General features: G+C 36.8%; 1 protein-coding gene across 1 annotated transcript; it reads right to left on the bottom strand.

Annotated features, from left to right (window-relative positions):
• Window positions 1-298: 298 nt before the first annotated feature.
• On the bottom strand, window positions 299-3,990 carry LOC131292801 (uncharacterized; the record flags this gene model as incomplete). The annotated part of the gene is made up of 2 exons (XM_058320884.1): window positions 3,317-3,990; window positions 299-743 (listed from the first exon to the last, which is right to left on the bottom strand). Coding segments are annotated over exons 1-2 (1,119 nt in total), but the record flags the coding sequence as incomplete, so codon positions are not given.
• Window positions 3,991-18,820: the final 14,830 nt, after the last annotated feature.

Below are 18,820 nucleotides of genomic sequence, written 5' to 3'. Positions count from 1 at the left end.
AGAATGAGACGATGCAAAATGGTGTTTAGTATTATGCGGACTTGTTGCTTGTTCGAATGCTGATCAACGACTGACCTTTTATTATAATCCTTACACATATACTTATGTCTAACTTACATCGATCACTTATACTACGCTTACATATTACTTACATTTCTAAGACACTACATTCTCCCCCTTAAACGGAGTTTACTTCCTATCTAGGATACTTAAATCGTGGTTGTCCTTCTAACCTTTTCGATCGTCTTAACGGTGGAGGACTTGATTCACTCCTTTTCCTTTTGTACGAAATATTTACCTCTGATGGTATTATGACATCCTTTGAACTCATCTGGTTTTTGTTTTTCCTCAATTGGTTCTTATGTACCATCCGTATTATTCCATTCAGACTGATTAAATATCTTAACCCGCTTATTTTCTTTTTTACTATTGCCGGGATCCATCTCATGTGCTCTTTAAAGTGATTTCTGTAAAATACAGATTCTTCTTCTTCATATTCGACTTGATTTCCTACGATTTTAGACTGACTTCTTGACTCTTCCATAGTTGACATTTGTCTCTCATTTCCTTTTATAGGATTGACTTTTGCTGTTACTGTATGTGGTACGTAACAAAACACTCTTTCTGAAGGTGTGACTTTAGTTACCGTACATGGACTATTCCTATACTTGAACAATATTTGATTCAGTTTCCTCTGAAGACTTAGTGGTTTGTACCTTGTATCCAATAGATACTTCTTCAGGCTATCCTTTATTGTTCTAACCGCCCTCTCGGCCAACCCGTTCGACTGTGGGTGGTACGGTGGGGACTTACTGACTTTTATACCTTTTTCTCTTAAAAAATTCGTAAATTGATCTGAACTAAATGGAGGACCATTATCTGATACAATTTCTTCTGGTAATCCGAAACATGCAAAAAATATTTCTAACACTTCTATGACATTTTCTGCTTTAGTACTTTTCATAATTTTTACCTCAATATACTTTGAAAAACTGTCGACTATAATTAACAATGTACTATTTTCAAAGTAAAACAAATCTATGTGGATTCTTTGGAATGGTCTTGAGCATTGTACCCATTTTGTTGTGACTACTTCTTTAGGTACGATTTGCCTCGACTGACAGACTTGACATGCCTTTATGCATTGCTCGAAACTTTTATCCATACTTTTCCACCATACTAATTTCCTTGCTGACATTTTCATTCTTACTAACCCATCATGGTTGTCATGAAAAAGACTGACTATTTTATCTTTCAGCTTATCTGGAATTACTACTCGATCATTGAAAAACAACACACCATCTTCTATTGCTAAGCTATTACTAACTTTAGCATAATCTTTCAATTCCGCTTTGACATTTTTCGCCCAACCATGTTTTACTTGTTGGTATACTTGTTTCAATATTGCATCTGACTTTTGGAATTGACTAATCATCTCAATGTCAATGATTGAGGACGACGAAATCGCATTTACTTGTGCGCAATCTTCTTCTATTTCTAAACCTTCCTCTAATGGCAGTCTACTTAATGCATCTACATGACTCATGCTTTTGCCTGGTCTATGCTCTATTGTGTATTCATATTCGGCTAATATCATTGCCCATCGACTCAATCTAGCTACTGCAATCGACGACGTTGTTCTTGACGGATTGAATATTTCTTTTACTCCCGAATTATCGGTCACTAGTTTAAACTTGATTCCGTAGATGTACTTATGAAATTTTTTTACACCAAAAACGACCGCTAACGCTTCTTTGTGAACCTGCGCATAGTTTTTCTGCGCTTGTGAGAGAGTTGCTGAGGCAAAATATATTGGTTTTCTACTCCATCAATTTCATGCGACAATATTGCTCCTAATCCGTAAGGACTAGCATCAACTGCTAATATAACAGGCTTTTTAGGATCAAATGGTACTAAAATGTTGTTATCTACCAACATTGATTTCGTTTTTTCGAATGACGCCTGACATTCATTTGACCATACATATTTTTTGTCTTTGCGTAGCAATTCATACATTGGACTTAATATTGTTGCTAAATTTGGCAAAAACCTGCTATAATAATTTATCATTCCTAAGAACGCTTGCAATTGCATCACATCTGATGGTACTGGAGCTTTAATTATTGCTTTAACTTTCGACTCATTTGTTGTTATTCCGTTCCTCGATATTTTATACCCTAGGTACTCAATCTCCGGTTTGAAAAATTCCGACTTTTTCTCGTTTATCTTCACATTGTGCTTTTCTAGGCTTTTCAACACTTCGCATAATTTTTCTTTACATTGTTTTTCGTTTTCACCGCCAACCAATATGTCATCCATATACGCAATACCTTGAGTGTTTAATAATATTTGATCGATAATCGTTTGAAATATCGCAGGCGCTGATTGTACTCCAAAAGGCATTCTAGTATACTTGTATAACCCCTTATGGGTATTTATGGTACAAATATTTTGCGATTGTTCTGATAGCTTCACTTGCAGATATGCTCCTGTTAAATCTATTTTGCAAAACACTGTCCAATTTGCAATTTTCGCTAAAATATCGTCAATTTTCGGTAAAGGATAATGTTCTACCGTCAGATATTTATTTATAGTTGCCTTTCCATCTAAACAAATCCGTACCGAACCATCACTTTTTCCTCTTACTACTATAGGACTCGCCCACGCTGATGTACGTGTTGGTACAAGTATACCGTCTTGTACTAACTTCTCTAGGTTGTTTTCTACTTTTTGTACTAGAGCAAACGGCACTGAGTAAGCTTTGTGAAATATTGGAGTACAATTTGGTTTTAATACTAAACTAGCTTCAAATCCTTCTATCATTTGTTTATGATTCCCATCTGTTAGATTTGGGAACATTTCTTTCATTTCTACTAGCCATTTATCCGCATCAATTTGGTTTAAACTAAAACTTTTTCTCCAATCAGGGAATAATATGTCTAACGCATCACGGCCTAGTAGAGGGTTCCCTCTGTTTTCTGTCGGGATTATTGTTATTTCTAACTTGACCGTTCTATTACTCGCGATAACATTAACAGTTATTTTTCCTAACGGTGTTAATCTTTGTCCAGATGCCGTAATCAATCTTAAATCTGTTTTTTCTAATTGTAGATTTGAAAATTTTTCTCGATATAAATTCTCCGGCATCACTGTATTACACGCGCCGCAATCAATTTCAAACGCAATGTCCGTGTCATTAACTTTTAACACGCGCACTTCTGGACTACTTATTACATTGATCCGCGCTATGTGTGTTAGTGATCTATCCTGCCCATGTACATTTTTGCTCCTGCAACACGACGACACATGTCCGTACTTTTTGCAGGTAAAACACTGCCACGTACGCGCAGGACATGTCTGTGGGTTGTGCGATCTTCCGCATCTGTGACAATTATTATCATTACTTGGTTTTACAGGTGCACCACTTCCACGGTAGTAGTGAGATTTTGAAACGACGCTTCTTTTTGGCGCACTCCTAATCGCCGCCATTTCTCCTCCTTTCTCCTTCCTCGTAAAAGCTTCGTTCTGCTCGTCCGCAGCTTCCCACGTTCTGGCGATGCTTTCTGCTCCTTCGAACGTGAGACCAGTCTCACGCAGAAGCCGCTTTCTCAGGCCATCATCTCGAACACCCGCAACCAGCTGATCACGCAACGCTTCCACCAGACAGCATTTGAATTCACATGTTTGTGCGAGCGCTTTTAGTTCAACTATATATTCCGCCACTGATTGATTCTTTTGAATACAGTTCCTAAAGTTGAACCGCTCCGCTACCACGTTCACTTTCTGCTCCAACTGTTCTTTAAGTTTGATCACTAATTTTTCGTACGGCACTGAGCTTGGTTTCTCCGGTAGCACCATTTTTGAGATCAAACTGTACAGTGATGCTCCTCCCAGCGTTAACAGCATCACTGTTTTCTTCCCGGACTCCACTTCATTTACATCGAAGAAGATATCCATCCTCTCCAAATACTCCTTAATACTTTCTCCCATTACAAAGGGCTCAATCTTTCCAATCAAAGACATTTTGACTCGACTTGACTTGACTTGACTTTTTTCGCTTTTTTCCTCGTCGCCAACTATTATGCGGACTTGTTGCTTGTTCGAATGCTGATCAACGACTGACCTTTTATTATAATCCTTACACATATACTTATGTCTAACTTACATCGATCACTTATACTACGCTTACATATTACTTACATTTCTAAGACACTACATTTAGAAGGTGCTTAAGGTGACTTTAAAGAGAATGAGACGATGCAAAATGGTGTTTAGAAGGTGCTTAAGGTGACTTTAAAGAGAATGAGACGATGCAAAATGGTGTTTAGAAGGTGCTTAAAGTGACTTTAAAGAGAATGAGACGATGCAAAATGAGGTTTAGAAGGTGCTTAAAGTGACTTTAAAGAGAATGAGACGATGCAAAATGGTGTTTAGAAGGTGCTTAAGGTGACTTTAAAGAGAATGAGACGATGCAAAATGAGGTTTAGAAGGTGCTTAAAGTGACTTTAAAGAGAATGAGACGATGCAAAATGAGGTTTAGAAGGTGCTTAAGGTGACTTTAAAGAGAATGAGACGATGCAAAATGGTGTTTAGAAGGTGCTTAAAGTGACTTTAAAGAGAATGAGACGATGCAAAATGAGGTTTAGAAGGTGCTTAAGGTGACTTTAAAGAGAATGAGACGATGCAAAATGAGGTTTAGAAGGTGCTTAAAGTGACTTTAAAGAGAATGAGACGATGCAAAATGGTGTTTAGAAGGTGCTTAAGGTGACTTTAAAGAGAATGAGACGATGCAAAATGAGGTTTAGAAGGTGCTTAAAGTGACTTTAAAGAGAATGAGACGATGCAAAATGAGGTTTAGAAGCTGCTTAAGGTGACTTTAAAGAGAATGAGACGATGCAAAATGAGGTTTAGAAGGTGCTTAAGGTGACTTTAAAGAGAATGAGACGATGCAAAATGAGGTTTAGAAGGTGCTTAAAGTGACTTTAAAGAGAATGAGACGATGCAAAATGGTGTTTAGAAGGTGCTTCAGGTGACTTTAAAGAGAATGAGACGATGCAAAATGAGGTTTAGAAGGTGCTTAAAGTGACTTTAAAGAGAATGAGACGATGCAAAATGGTGTTTAGAAGGTGCTTAAAGAGACTTTAAAGAGAATGAGACGATGCAAAATGAGGTTTAGAAGGTGCTTAAAGTGACTTTAAAGAGAATGAGACGATGCAAAATGGTGTTTAGAAGGTGCTTAAGGTGACTTTAAAGAGAATGAGACGATGCAAAATGAGGTTTAGAAGGTGCTTAAAGTGACTTTAAAGAGAATGAGACGATGCAAAATGAGGTTTAGAAGGTGCTTAAGGTGACTTTAAAGAGAATGAGACGATGCAAAATGGTGTTTAGAAGGTGCTTAAGGTGACTTTAAAGAGAATGAGACGATGCAAAATGAGGTTTAGAAGGTGCTTAAAGTGACTTTAAAGAGAATGAGACGATGCAAAATGGTGTTTAGAAGGTGCTTAAAGTGACTTTAAAGAGAATGAGACGATGCAAAATGGTGTTTAGAAGGTGCTTAAAGTGACTTTAAAGAGAATGAGACGATGCAAAATGGTGTTTAGAAGGTGCTTAAGGTGACTTTAAAGAGAATGAGACGATGCAAAATGAGGTTTAGAAGGTGCTTAAGGTGACTTTAAAGAGAATGAGACGATGCAAAATGAGGTTTAGAAGGTGCTTAAGGTGACTTTAAAGAGAATGAGACGATGCAAAATGAGGTTTAGAAGGTGCTTAAGGTGACTTTAAAGAGAATGAGACGATGCAAAATGAGGTTTAGAAGGTGCTTAAGGTGACTTTAAAGAGAATGAGACGATGCAAAATGAGGTTTAGAAGGTGCTTAAGGTGACTTTAAAGAGAATGAGACGATGCAAAATGAGGTTTAGAAGGTGCTTAAAGTGACTTTAAAGAGAATGAGACGATGCAAAATGAGGTTTAGAAGGTGCTTAAAGTGACTTTAAAGAGAATGAGACGATGCAAAATGGTGTTTAGAAGGTGCTTAAAGTGACTTTAAAGAGAATGAGACGATGCAAAATGGTGTTTAGAAGGTGCTTAAAGTGACTTTAAAGAGAATGAGACGATGCAAAATGAGGTTTAGAAGGTGCTTAAGGTGACTTTAAAGAGAATGAGACGATGCAAAATGAGGTTTAGAAGGTGCTTAAAGTGACTTTAAAGAGAATGAGACGATGCAAAATGGTGTTTAGAAGGTGCTTAAGGTGACTTTAAAGAGAATGAGACGATGCAAAATGAGGTTTAGAAGGTGCTTAAAGTGACTTTAAAGAGAATGAGACGATGCAAAATGGTGTTTAGAAGGTGCTTAAGGTGACTTTAAAGAGAATGAGACGATGCAAAATGAGGTTTAGAAGGTGCTTAAAGTGACTTTAAAGAGAATGAGACGATGCAAAATGAGGTTTAGAAGGTGCTTAAAGTGACTTTAAAGAGAATGAGACGATGCAAAATGAGGTTTAGAAGGTGCTTAAAGTGACTTTAAAGAGAATGAGACGATGCAAAATGAGGTTTAGAAGGTGCTTAAGGTGACTTTAAAGAGAATGAGACGATGCAAAATGGTGTTTAGAAGGTGCTTAAGGTGACTTTAAAGAGAATGAGACGATGCAAAATGGTGTTTAGAAGGTGCTTAAAGTGATTTTAAAGAGAATGAGACGATGCAAAATGAGGTTTAGAAGGTGCTTAAGGTGACTTTAAAGAGAATGAGACGATGCAAAATGAGGTTTAGAAGGTGCTTAAGGTGACTTTAAAGAGAATGAGACGATGCAAAATGAGGTTTAGAAGGTGCTTAAAGTGACTTTAAAGAGAATGAGACGATGCAAAATGAGGTTTAGAAGGTGCTTAAAGTGACTTTAAAGAGAATGAGACGATGCAAAATGAGGTTTAGAAGGTGCTTAAGGTGACTTTAAAGAGAATGAGACGATGCAAAATGGTGTTTAGAAGGTGCTTAAGGTGACTTTAAAGAGAATGAGACGATGCAAAATGGTGTTTAGAAGGTGCTTAAAGTGACTTTAAAGAGAATGAGACGATGCAAAATGAGGTTTAGAAGGTGCTTAAAGTGACTTTAAAGAGAATGAGACGATGCAAAATGAGGTTTAGAAGGTGCTTAAAGTGACTTTAAAGAGAATGAGACGATGCAAAATGGTGTTTAGAAGGTGCTTAAAGTGACTTTAAAGAGAATGAGACGATGCAAAATGGTGTTTAGAAGGTGCTTAAAGTGACTTTAAAGAGAATGAGACGATGCAAAATGGTGTTTAGAAGGTGCTTAAGGTGACTTTAAAGAGAATGAGATGATGCAAAATGAGGTTTAGAAGGTGCTTAAAGTGACTTTAAAGAGAATGAGACGATGCAAAATGGTGTTTAGAAGGTGCTTAAGGTGACTTTAAAGAGAATGAGACGATGCAAAATGAGGTTTAGAAGGTGCTTAAAGTGACTTTAAAGAGAATGAGACGATGCAAAATGGTGTTTAGAAGGTGCTTAAAGTGACTTTAAAGAGAATGAGACGATGCAAAATGAGGTTTAGAAGGTGCTTAAAGTGACTTTAAAGAGAATGAGACGATGCAAAATGGTGTTTAGAAGGTGCTTAAAGTGACTTTAAAGAAAATGAGACGATGAAAAATGGTGTTTAGAAGGTGCTTAAAGTGACTTTAAAGAGAATGAGACGATGCAAAATGGTGTTTAGAAGGTGCTTAAGGTGACTTTAAAGAGAATGAGACGATGCAAAATGAGGTTTAGAAGGTGCTTAAGGTGACTTTAAAGAGAATGAGACGATGCAAAAATGGTGTTTAGAAGGTGCTTAAGGTGACTTTAAAGAGAATGAGACGATGCAAAATGGTGTTTAGAAGGTGCTTAAAGTGACTTTAAAGAGAATGAGACGATGCAAAATGAGGTTTAGAAGGTGCTTAAGGTGACTTTAAAGAGAATGAGGACGATGCAAAATGAGGTTTAGAAGGTGCTTAAGGTGACTTTAAAGAGAATGAGACGATGCAAAATGGTGTTTAGAAGGTGCTTAAAGTGACTTTAAAGAAAATGAGACGATGAAAAATGGTGTTTAGAAGGTGCTTAAAGTGACTTTAAAGAGAATGAGACGATGCAAAATGGTGTTTAGAAGGTGCTTAAGGTGACTTTAAAGAGAATGAGACGATGCAAAATGAGGTTTAGAAGGTGCTTAAGGTGACTTTAAAGAGAATGAGACGATGCAAAATGGTGTTTAGAAGGTGCTTAAGGTGACTTTAAAGAGAATGAGACGATGCAAAATGGTGTTTAGAAGGTGCTTAAAGTGACTTTAAAGAGAATGAGACGATGCAAAATGGTGTTTAGAAGGTGCTTAAGGTGACTTTAAAGAGAATGAGACGATGCAAAATGAGGTTTAGAAGGTGCTTAAGGTGACTTTAAAGAGAAATGAGACGATGCAAAATGGTGTTTAGAAGGTGCTTAAAGTGACTTTAAAGAGAATGAGACGATGCAAAATGGTGTTTTAGAAGGTGCTTAAAGTGACTTTAAAGAGAATGAGACGATGCAAAATGGTGTTTAGAAGGTGCTTAAGGTGACTTTAAAGAGAATGAGACGATGCAAAATGGTGTTTAGAAGGTGCTTAAAGTGACTTTAAAGAGAATGAGACGATGCAAAATGGTGTTTAGAAGGTGCTTAAAGTGACTTTAAAGAGAATGAGACGATGCAAAATGAGGTTTAGAAGGTGCTTAAAGTGACTTTAAAGAGAATGAGACGATGCAAAATGAGGTTTAGAAGGTGCTTAAAGTGACTTTAAAGAGAATGAGACGATGCAAAATGGTGTTTAGAAGGTGCTTAAAGTGACTTTAAAGAGAATGAGACGATGCAAAATGAGGTTTAGAAGGTGCTTAAAGTGACTTTAAAGAGAATGAGACGATGCAAAATGGTGTTTAGAAGGTGCTTAAGGTGACTTTAAAGAGAATGAGACGATGCAAAATGAGGTTTAGAAGGTGCTTAAAGTGACTTTAAAGAGAATGAGACGATGCAAAATGAGGTTAGAAGGTGCTTAAGGTGACCTTTAAAGAGAATGAGACGATGCAAAATGGTGTTTAGAAGGTGCTTAAGGTGACTTTAAAGAGAATGAGACGATGCAAAATGGTGTTTAGAAGGTGCTTAAGGTGACTTTAAAGAGAATGAGACGATGCAAAATGAGGTTTAGAAGGTGCTTAAAGTGACTTTAAAGAGAATGAGACGATGCAAAATGGTGTTTAGAAGGTGCTTAAGGTGACTTTAAAGAGAATGAGACGATGCAAAATGGTGTTTAGAAGGTGCTTAAGGTGACTTTAAAGAGAATGAGACGATGCAAAATGAGGTTTAGAAGGTGCTTAAAGTGACTTTAAAGAGAATGAGACGATGCAAAATGGTGTTTAGAAGGTGCTTAAGGTGACTTTAAAGAGAATGAGACGATGCAAAATGAGGTTTAGAAGGTGCTTAAAGTGACTTTAAAGAGAATGAGACGATGCAAAATGAGGTTTAGAAGGTGCTTAAAGTGACTTTAAAGAGAATGAGACGATGCAAATGGTGTTTAGAAGGTGCTTAAGGTGACTTTAATGAGAATGAGACGATGCAAAATGAGGTTTAGAAGGTGCTTAAGGTGACTTTAAAGAGAATGAGACGATGCAAAATGAGGTTTAGAAGGTGCTTAAAGTGACTTTAAAGAGAATGAGACGATGCAAAATGAGGTTTAGAAGGTGCTTAAAGTGACTTTAAAGAGAATGAGACGATGCAAAATGAGGTTTAGAAGGTGCTTAAAGTGACTTTAAAGAGAATGAGACGATGCAAAATGGTGTTTAGAAGGTGCTTAAGGTGACTTTAATGAGAATGAGACGATGCAAAATGAGGTTTAGAAGGTGCTTAAGGTGACTTTAAAGAGAATGAGACGATGCAAAATGAGGTTTAGAAGGTGCTTAAAGTGACTTTAAAGAGAATGAGACGATGCAAAATGGTGTTTAGAAGGTGCTTAAGGTGACTTTAAAGAGAATGAGACGATGCAAAATGAGGTTTAGAAGGTGCTTAAGGTGACTTTAAAGAGAATGAGACGATGCAAAATGGTGTTTAGAAGGTGCTTAAGGTGACTTTAAAGAGAATGAGACGATGCAAAATGAGGTTTAGAAGGTGCTTAAAGTGACTTTAAAGAGAATGAGACGATGCAAAATGAGGTTTAGAAGGTGCTTAAAGTGACTTTAAAGAGAATGAGACGATGCAAAATGGTGTTTAGAAGGTGCTTAAGGTGACTTTAAAGAGAATGAGACGATGCAAAATGAGGTTTAGAAGGTGCTTAAGGTGACTTTAAAGAGAATGAGACGATGCAAAATGAGGTTTAGAAGGTGCTTAAAGTTACTTTAAAGAGAATGAGACGATGCAAAATGGTGTTTAGAAGGTGCTTAAGGTGACTTTAAAGAGAATGAGACGATGCAAAATGAGGTTTAGAAGGTGCTTAAAGTGACTTTAAAGAGAATGAGACGATGCAAAATGGTGTTTAGAAGGTGCTTAAAGTGACTTTAAAGAGAATGAGACGATGCAAAATGGTGTTTAGAAGGTGCTTAAAGTGACTTTAAAGAGAATGAGACGATGCAAAATGAGGTTTAGAAGGTGCTTAAAGTGACTTTAAAGAGAATGAGACGATGCAAAATGAGGTTTAGAAGGTGCTTAAAGTGACTTTAAAGAGAATGAGACGATGCAAAATGGTGTTTAGAAGGTGCTTAAGGTGACTTTAAAGAGAATGAGACGATGCAAAATGGTGTTTAGAAGGTGCTTAAGGTGACTTTAAAGAGAATGAGACGATGCAAAATGAGGTTTAGAAGGTGCTTAAAGTGACTTTAAAGAGAATGAGACGATGCAAAATGAGGTTTAGAAGGTGCTTAAGGTGACTTTAAAGAGAATGGGACGATGCAAAATGAGGTTTAGAAGGTGCTTAAAGTGACTTTAAAGAGAATGAGACGATGCAAAATGGTGTTTAGAAGGTGCTTAAGGTGACTTTAAAGAGAATGAGACGATGCAAAATGGTGTTTAGAAGGTGCTTAAAGTGACTTTAAAGAGAATGAGACGATGCAAAATGAGGTTTAGAAGGTGCTTAAAGTGACTTTAAAGAGAATGAGACGATGCAAAATGGTGTTTAGAAGGTGCTTAAAGTGACTTTAAAGAGAATGAGACGATGCAAAATGAGGTTTAGAAGGTGCTTAAAGTGACTTTTAAAGAGAATGAGACGATGCAAAATGGTGTTTAGAAGGTGCTTAAGGTGACTTTAAAGAGAATGAGACGATGCAAAATGAGGTTTAGAAGGTGCTTAAAGTGACTTTAAAGAGAATGAGACGATGCAAAATGAGGTTTAGAAGGTGCTTAAAGTGACTTTAAAGAGAATGAGACGATGCAAAATGGTGTTAAGAAGGTGCTTAAGGTGACTTTAAAGAGAATGAGACGATGCAAAATGGTGTTTAGAAGGTGCTTAAGGTGACTTTAAAGAGAATGAGACGATGCAAAATGAGGTTTAGAAGGTGCTTAAAGTGACTTTAAAGAGAATGAGACGATGCAAAATGAGGTTTAGAAGGTGCTTAAGGTGACTTTAAAGAGAATGAGACGATGCAAAATGGTGTTTAGAAGGTGCTTAAGGTGACTTTAAAGAGAATGAGATGATGCAAAATGAGGTTTAGAAGGTGCTTAAGGTGACTTTAAAGAGAATGAGACGATGCAAAATGAGGTTTAGAAGGTGCTTAAGGTGACTTTAAAGAGAATGAGACGATGCAAAATGGTGTTTAGAAGGTGCTTAAGGTGACTTTAAAGAGAATGAGACGATGCAAAATGAGGTTTAGAAGGTGCTTAAGGTGACTTTAAAGAGAATGAGACGATGCAAAATGGTGTTTAGAAGGTGCTTAAAGTGACTTTAAAGAGAATGAGACGATGCAAAATGGTGTTTAGAAGGTGCTTAAAGTGACTTTAAAGAGAATGAGACGATGCAAAATGGTGTTTAGAAGGTGCTTAAGGTGACTTTAAAGAGAATGAGACGATGCAAAATGAGGTTTAGAAGGTGCTTAAAGTGACTTTAAAGAGAATGAGACGATGCAAAATGAGGTTTAGAAGGTGCTTAAGGTGACTTTAAAGAGAATGAGACGATGCAAAATGAGGTTTAGAAGGTGCTTAAAGTGACTTTAAAGAGAATGAGACGATGCAAAATGGTGTTTAGAAGGTGCTTAAGGTGACTTTAAAGAGAATGAGACGATGCAAAATGAGGTTTAGAAGGTGCTTAAAGTGACTTTAAAGAGAATGAGACGATGCAAAATGAGGTTTAGAAGGTGCTTAAAGTGACTTTAAAGAGAATGAGACGATGCAAAATGAGGTTTAGAAGGTGCTTAAAGTGACTTTAAAGAGAATGAGACGATGCAAAATGAGGTTTAGAAGGTGCTTAAAGTGACTTTAAAGAGAATGAGACGATGCAAAATGGTGTTTAGAAGGTGCTTAAGGTGACTTTAAAGAGAATGAGACGATGCAAAATGAGGTTTAGAAGGTGCTTAAGGTGACTTTAAAGAGAATGAGACGATGCAAAATGAGGTTTAGAAGGTGCTTAAAGTGACTTTAAAGAGAATGAGACGATGCAAAATGGTGTTTAGAAGGTGCTTAAGGTGACTTTAAAGAGAATGAGACGATGCAAAATGAGGTTTAGAAGGTGCTTAAAGTGACTTTAAAGAGAATGAGACGATGCAAAATGGTGTTTAGAAGGTGCTTAAGGTGACTTTAAAGAGAATGAGACGATGCAAAATGGTGTTTAGAAGGTGCTTAAAGTGACTTTAAAGAGAATGAGACGATGCAAAATGAGGTTTAGAAGGTGCTTAAAGTGACTTTAAAGAGAATGAGACGATGCAAAATGGTGTTTAGAAGGTGCTTAAGGTGACTTTAAAGAGAATGAGACGATGCAAAATGAGGTTTAGAAGGTGCTTAAAGTGACTTTAAAGAGAATGAGACGATGCAAAATGAGGTTTAGAAGGTGCTTAAGGTGACTTTAAAGAGAATGAGACGATGCAAAATGGTGTTTAGAAGGTGCTTAAGGTGACTTTAAAGAGAATGAGACGATGCAAAATGAGGTTTAGAAGGTGCTTAAGGTGACTTTAAAGAGAATGAGACGATGCAAAATGAGGTTTAGAAGGTGCTTAAAGTGACTTTAAAGAGAATGAGACGATGCAAAATGGTGTTTAGAAGGTGCTTAAGGTGACTTTAAAGAGAATGAGACGATGCAAAATGAGGTTTAGAAGGTGCTTAAAGTGACTTTAAAGAGAATGAGACGATGCAAAATGAGGTTTAGAAGCTGCTTAAGGTGACTTTAAAGAGAATGAGACGATGCAAAATGAGGTTTAGAAGGTGCTTAAGGTGACTTTAAAGAGAATGAGACGATGCAAAATGAGGTTTAGAAGGTGCTTAAAGTGACTTTAAAGAGAATGAGACGATGCAAAATGGTGTTTAGAAGGTGCTTAAGGTGACTTTAAAGAGAATGAGACGATGCAAAATGAGGTTTAGAAGGTGCTTAAAGTGACTTTAAAGAGAATGAGACGATGCAAAATGGTGTTTAGAAGGTGCTTAAAGAGACTTTAAAGAGAATGAGACGATGCAAAATGAGGTTTAGAAGGTGCTTAAAGTGACTTTAAAGAGAATGAGACGATGCAAAATGGTGTTTAGAAGGTGCTTAAGGTGACTTTAAAGAGAATGAGACGATGCAAAATGAGGTTTAGAAGGTGCTTAAAGTGACTTTAAAGAGAATGAGACGATGCAAAATGAGGTTTAGAAGGTGCTTAAGGTGACTTTAAAGAGAATGAGACGATGCAAAATGGTGTTTAGAAGGTGCTTAAGGTGACTTTAAAGAGAATGAGACGATGCAAAATGAGGTTTAGAAGGTGCTTAAGGTGACTTTAAAGAGAATGAGACGATGCAAAATGGTGTTTAGAAGGTGCTTAAGGTGACTTTAAAGAGAATGAGACGATGCAAAATGAGGTTTAGAAGGTGCTTAAAGTGACTTTAAAGAGAATGAGACGATGCAAAATGGTGTTTAGAAGGTGCTTAAAGTGACTTTAAAGAGAATGAGACGATGCAAAATGGTGTTTAGAAGGTGCTTAAAGTGACTTTAAAGAGAATGAGACGATGCAAAATGGTGTTTAGAAGGTGCTTAAGGTGACTTTAAAGAGAATGAGACGATGCAAAATGAGGTTTAGAAGGTGCTTAAAGTGACTTTAAAGAGAATGAGACGATGCAAATGAGGTTTAGAAGGTGCTTAAAGTGACTTTAAAGAGAATGAGACGATGCAAAATGAGGTTTAGAAGGTGCTTAAAGTGACTTTAAAGAGAATGAGACGATGACAAATGAGGTTTAGAAGGTGCTTAAAGTGACTTTAAAGAGAATGAGACGATGCAAAATGGTGTTTAGAAGGTGCTTAAGGTGACTTTAAAGAGAACGAGACGATGCAAAATGAGGTTTAGAAGGTGCTTAAAGTGACTTTAAAGAGAATGAGACGATGCAAAATGGTGTTTAGAAAGTGCTTAAGGTGACTTTAAAGAGAATGAGACGATGCAAAATGGTGTTTAGAAAGTGCTTAAGGTGACTTTAAAGAGAATGAGACGATGCAAAATGAGGTTTAGAAGGTGCTTAAGTGACTTTAAAGAGAATGAGACGATGCAAAATGGTGTTTAGAAGGTGCTTAAGTGACTTTAAAGAGAATGAGACGATGCAAAATGGTGTTAGAAGGTGCTTAAGGTGACTTTAAAGAGAATGAGACGATGCAAAATGAGGTTTAGAAGGTGCTTAAAGTGACTTTAAAGAGAATGAGACGATGCAAAATGAGGTTTAGAAGGTGCTTAAAGTGACTTTAAAGAGAATGAGACGATGCAAAATGGTGTTTAGAAGGTGCTTAAAGTGACTTTAAAGAGAATGAGACGATGCAAAATGGTGTTTAGAAGGTGCTTAAGGTGACTTTAAAGAGAATGAGACGATGCAAAATGAGGTTTAGAAGGTGCTTAAAGTGACTTTAAAGAGAATGAGACGATGCAAAATGGTGTTTAGAAGGTGCTTAAAGTGACTTTAAAGAGAATGAGACGATGCAAAATGGTGTTTAGAAGGTGCTTAAAGTGACTTTAAAGAGAATGAGACGATGCAAAATGGTGTTTAGAAGGTGCTTAAGGTGACTTTAAAGAGAATGAGACGATGCAAAATGAGGTTTAGAAGGTGCTTAAGGTGACTTTAAAGAGAATGAGACGATGCAAAATGAGGTTTAGAAGGTGCTTAAGGTGACTTTAAAGAGAATGAGACGATGCAAAATGAGGTTTAGAAGGTGCTTAAGGTGACTTTAAAGAGAATGAGACGATGCAAAATGAGGTTTAGAAGGTGCTTAAGGTGACTTTAAAGAGAATGAGACGATGCAAAATGAGGTTTAGAAGGTGCTTAAGGTGACTTTAAAGAGAATGAGACGATGCAAAATGAGGTTTAGAAGGTGCTTAAAGTGACTTTAAAGAGAATGAGACGATGCAAAATGAGGTTTAGAAGGTGCTTAAAGTGACTTTAAAGAGAATGAGACGATGCAAAATGGTGTTTAGAAGGTGCTTAAAGTGACTTTAAAGAGAATGAGACGATGCAAAATGGTGTTTAGAAGGTGCTTAAAGTGACTTTAAAGAGAATGAGACGATGCAAAATTAGGTTTAGAAGGTGCTTAAAGTGACTTTAAAGAGAATGAGACGATGCAAAATGAGGTTTAGAAGGTGCTTAAAGTGACTTTAAAGAGAATGAGACGATGCAAAATGGTGTTTAGAAGGTGCTTAAGGTGACTTTAAAGAGAATGAGACGATGCAAAATGAGGTTTAGAAGGTGCTTAAAGTGACTTTAAAGAGAATGAGACGATGCAAAATGGTGTTTAGAAGGTGCTTAAGGTGACTTTAAAGAGAATGAGACGATGCAAAATGAGGTTTAGAAGGTGCTTAAAGTGACTTTAAAGAGAATGAGACGATGCAAAATGAGGTTTAGAAGGTGCTTAAAGTGACTTTAAAGAGAATGAGACGATGCAAAATGAGGTTTAGAAGGTGCTTAAAGTGACTTTAAAGAGAATGAGACGATGCAAAATGAGGTTTAGAAGGTGCTTAAAGTGACTTTAAAGAGAATGAGACGATGCAAAATGAGGTTTAGAAGGTGCTTAAGGTGACTTTAAAGAGAATGAGACGATGCAAAATGGTGTTTAGAAGGTGCTTAAGGTGACTTTAAAGAGAATGAGACGATGCAAAATGGTGTTTAGAAGGTGCTTAAAGTGACTTTAAAGAGAATGAGACGATGCAAAATGAGGTTTAGAAGGTGCTTAAGGTGACTTTAAAGAGAATGAGACGATGCAAAATGAGGTTTAGAAGGTGCTTAAGGTGACTTTAAAGAGAATGAGACGATGCAAAATGAGGTTTAGAAGGTGCTTAAAGTGACTTTAAAGAGAATGAGACGATGCAAAATGAGGTTTAGAAGGTGCTTAAAGTGACTTTAAAGAGAATGAGACGATGCAAAATGAGGTTTAGAAGGTGCTTAAGGTGACTTTAAAGAGAATGAGACGATGCAAAATGGTGTTTAGAAGGTGCTTAAGGTGACTTTAAAGAGAATGAGACGATGCAAAATGGTGTTTAGAAGGTGCTTAAAGTGACTTTAAAGAGAATGAGACGATGCAAAATGAGGTTTAGAAGGTGCTTAAAGTGACTTTAAAGAGAATGAGACGATGCAAAATGAGGTTTAGAAGGTGCTTAAAGTGACTTTAAAGAGAATGAGACGATGCAAAATGGTGTTTAGAAGGTGCTTAAAGTGACTTTAAAGAGAATGAGACGATGCAAAATGGTGTTTAGAAGGTGCTTAAAGTGACTTTAAAGAGAATGAGACGATGCAAAATGGTGTTTAGAAGGTGCTTAAGGTGACTTTAAAGAGAATGAGACGATGCAAAATGAGGTTTAGAAGGTGCTTAAAGTGACTTTAAAGAGAATGAGACGATGCAAAATGGTGTTTAGAAGGTGCTTAAGGTGACTTTAAAGAGAATGAGACGATGCAAAATGAGGTTTAGAAGGTGCTTAAAGTGACTTTAAAGAGAATGAGACGATGCAAAATGGTGTTTAGAAGGTGCTTAAAGTGACTTTAAAGAGAATGAGACGATGCAAAATGAGGTTTAGAAGGTGCTTAAAGTGACTTTAAAGAGAATGAGACAATGCAAAATGGTGTTTAGAAGGTGCTTAAGGTGACTTTAAAGAGAATGAGACGATGCAAAATGAGGTTTAGAAGGTGCTTAAGGTGACTTTAAAGAGAATGAGACGATGCAAAATGGTGTTTAGAAGGTGCTTAAGGTGACTTTAAAGAGAATGAGACGATGCAAAATGGTGTTTAGAAGGTGCTTAAAGTGACTTTAAAGAGAATGAGACGATGCAAAATGAGGTTTAGAAGGTGCTTAAGGTGACTTTAAAGAGAATGAGACAATGCAAAATGAGGTTTAGAAGGTGCTTAAGGTGACTTTAAAGAGAATGAGACGATGCAAAATGGTGTTTAGAAGGTGCTTAAAGTGACTTTAAAGAGAATGAGACGATGAAAAATGGTGTTTAGAAGGTGCTTAAAGTGACTTTAAAGAGAATGAGACGATGCAAAATGGTGTTTAGAAGGTGCTTAAGGTGACTTTAAAGAGAATGAGACGATGCAAAATGAGGTTTAGAAGGTGCTTAAGGTGACTTTAAAGAGAATGAGACGATGCAAAATGGTGTTTAGAAGGTGCTTAAGGTGACTTTAAAGAGAATGAGACGATGCAAAATGGTGTTTAGAAGGTGCTTAAAGTGACTTTAAAGAGAATGAGACGATGCAAAATGGTGTTTAGAAGGTGCTTAAGGTGACTTTAAAGAGAATGAGACGATGCAAAATGAGGTTTAGAAGGTGCTTAAGGTGACTTTAAAGAGAATGAGACGATGCAAAATGGTGTTTAGAAGGTGCTTAAAGTGACTTTAAAGAGAATGAGACGATGCAAAATGGTGTTTAGAAGGTGCTTAAAGTGACTTTAAAGAGAATGAGACGATGCAAAATGGTGTTTAGAAGGTGCTTAAAGTGACTTTAAAGAGAATGAGACGATGCAAAATGGTGTTTAGAAGGTGCTTAAGGTGACTTTAAAGAGAATGAGACGATGCAAAATGGTGTTTAGAAGGTGCTTAAAGTGACTTTAAAGAGAATGAGACGATGCAAAATGGTGGTTTAGAAGGTGCTTAAAGTGACTTTAAAGAGAATGAGACGATGCAAAATGAGGTTTAGAAGGTGCTTAAAGTGACTTTAAAGAGAATGAGACGATGCAAAATGAGGTTTAGAAGGTGCTTAAAGTGACTTTAAAGAGAATGAGACGATGCAAAATGGTGTTTAGAAGGTGCTTAAAGTGACTTTAAAGAGAATGAGACGATGCAAAATGGTGTTTAGAAGGTGCTTAAGGTGACTTTAAAGAGAATGAGACGATGCAAAATGGTGTTTAGAAGGTGCTTAAAGTGACTTTAAAGAGAATGAGACGATGCAAAATGGTGTTTAGAAGGTGCTTAAAGTGACTTTAAAGAGAATGAGACGATGCAAAATGAGGTTTAGAAGGTGCTTAAGGTGACTTTAAAGAGAATGAGACGATGCAAAATGAGGTTTAGAAGGTGCTTAAGGTGACTTTAAAGAGAATGAGACGATGCAAAATGGTGTTTAGAAGGTGCTTAAAGTGACTTTAAAGAGAATGAGACGATGCAAAATGGTGTTTAGAAGGTGCTTAAAGTGACTTTAA

This window comes from Anopheles ziemanni, unplaced genomic scaffold (assembly GCF_943734765.1).
Source record: "Anopheles ziemanni unplaced genomic scaffold, idAnoZiCoDA_A2_x.2 U_55, whole genome shotgun sequence".
Taxonomy (NCBI): Eukaryota; Metazoa; Arthropoda; class Insecta; order Diptera; family Culicidae; genus Anopheles; species Anopheles ziemanni.
The sequence above is the reverse complement of the archived record's forward strand: the minus strand, read 5'-3'. Positions and strand labels throughout refer to the sequence as shown.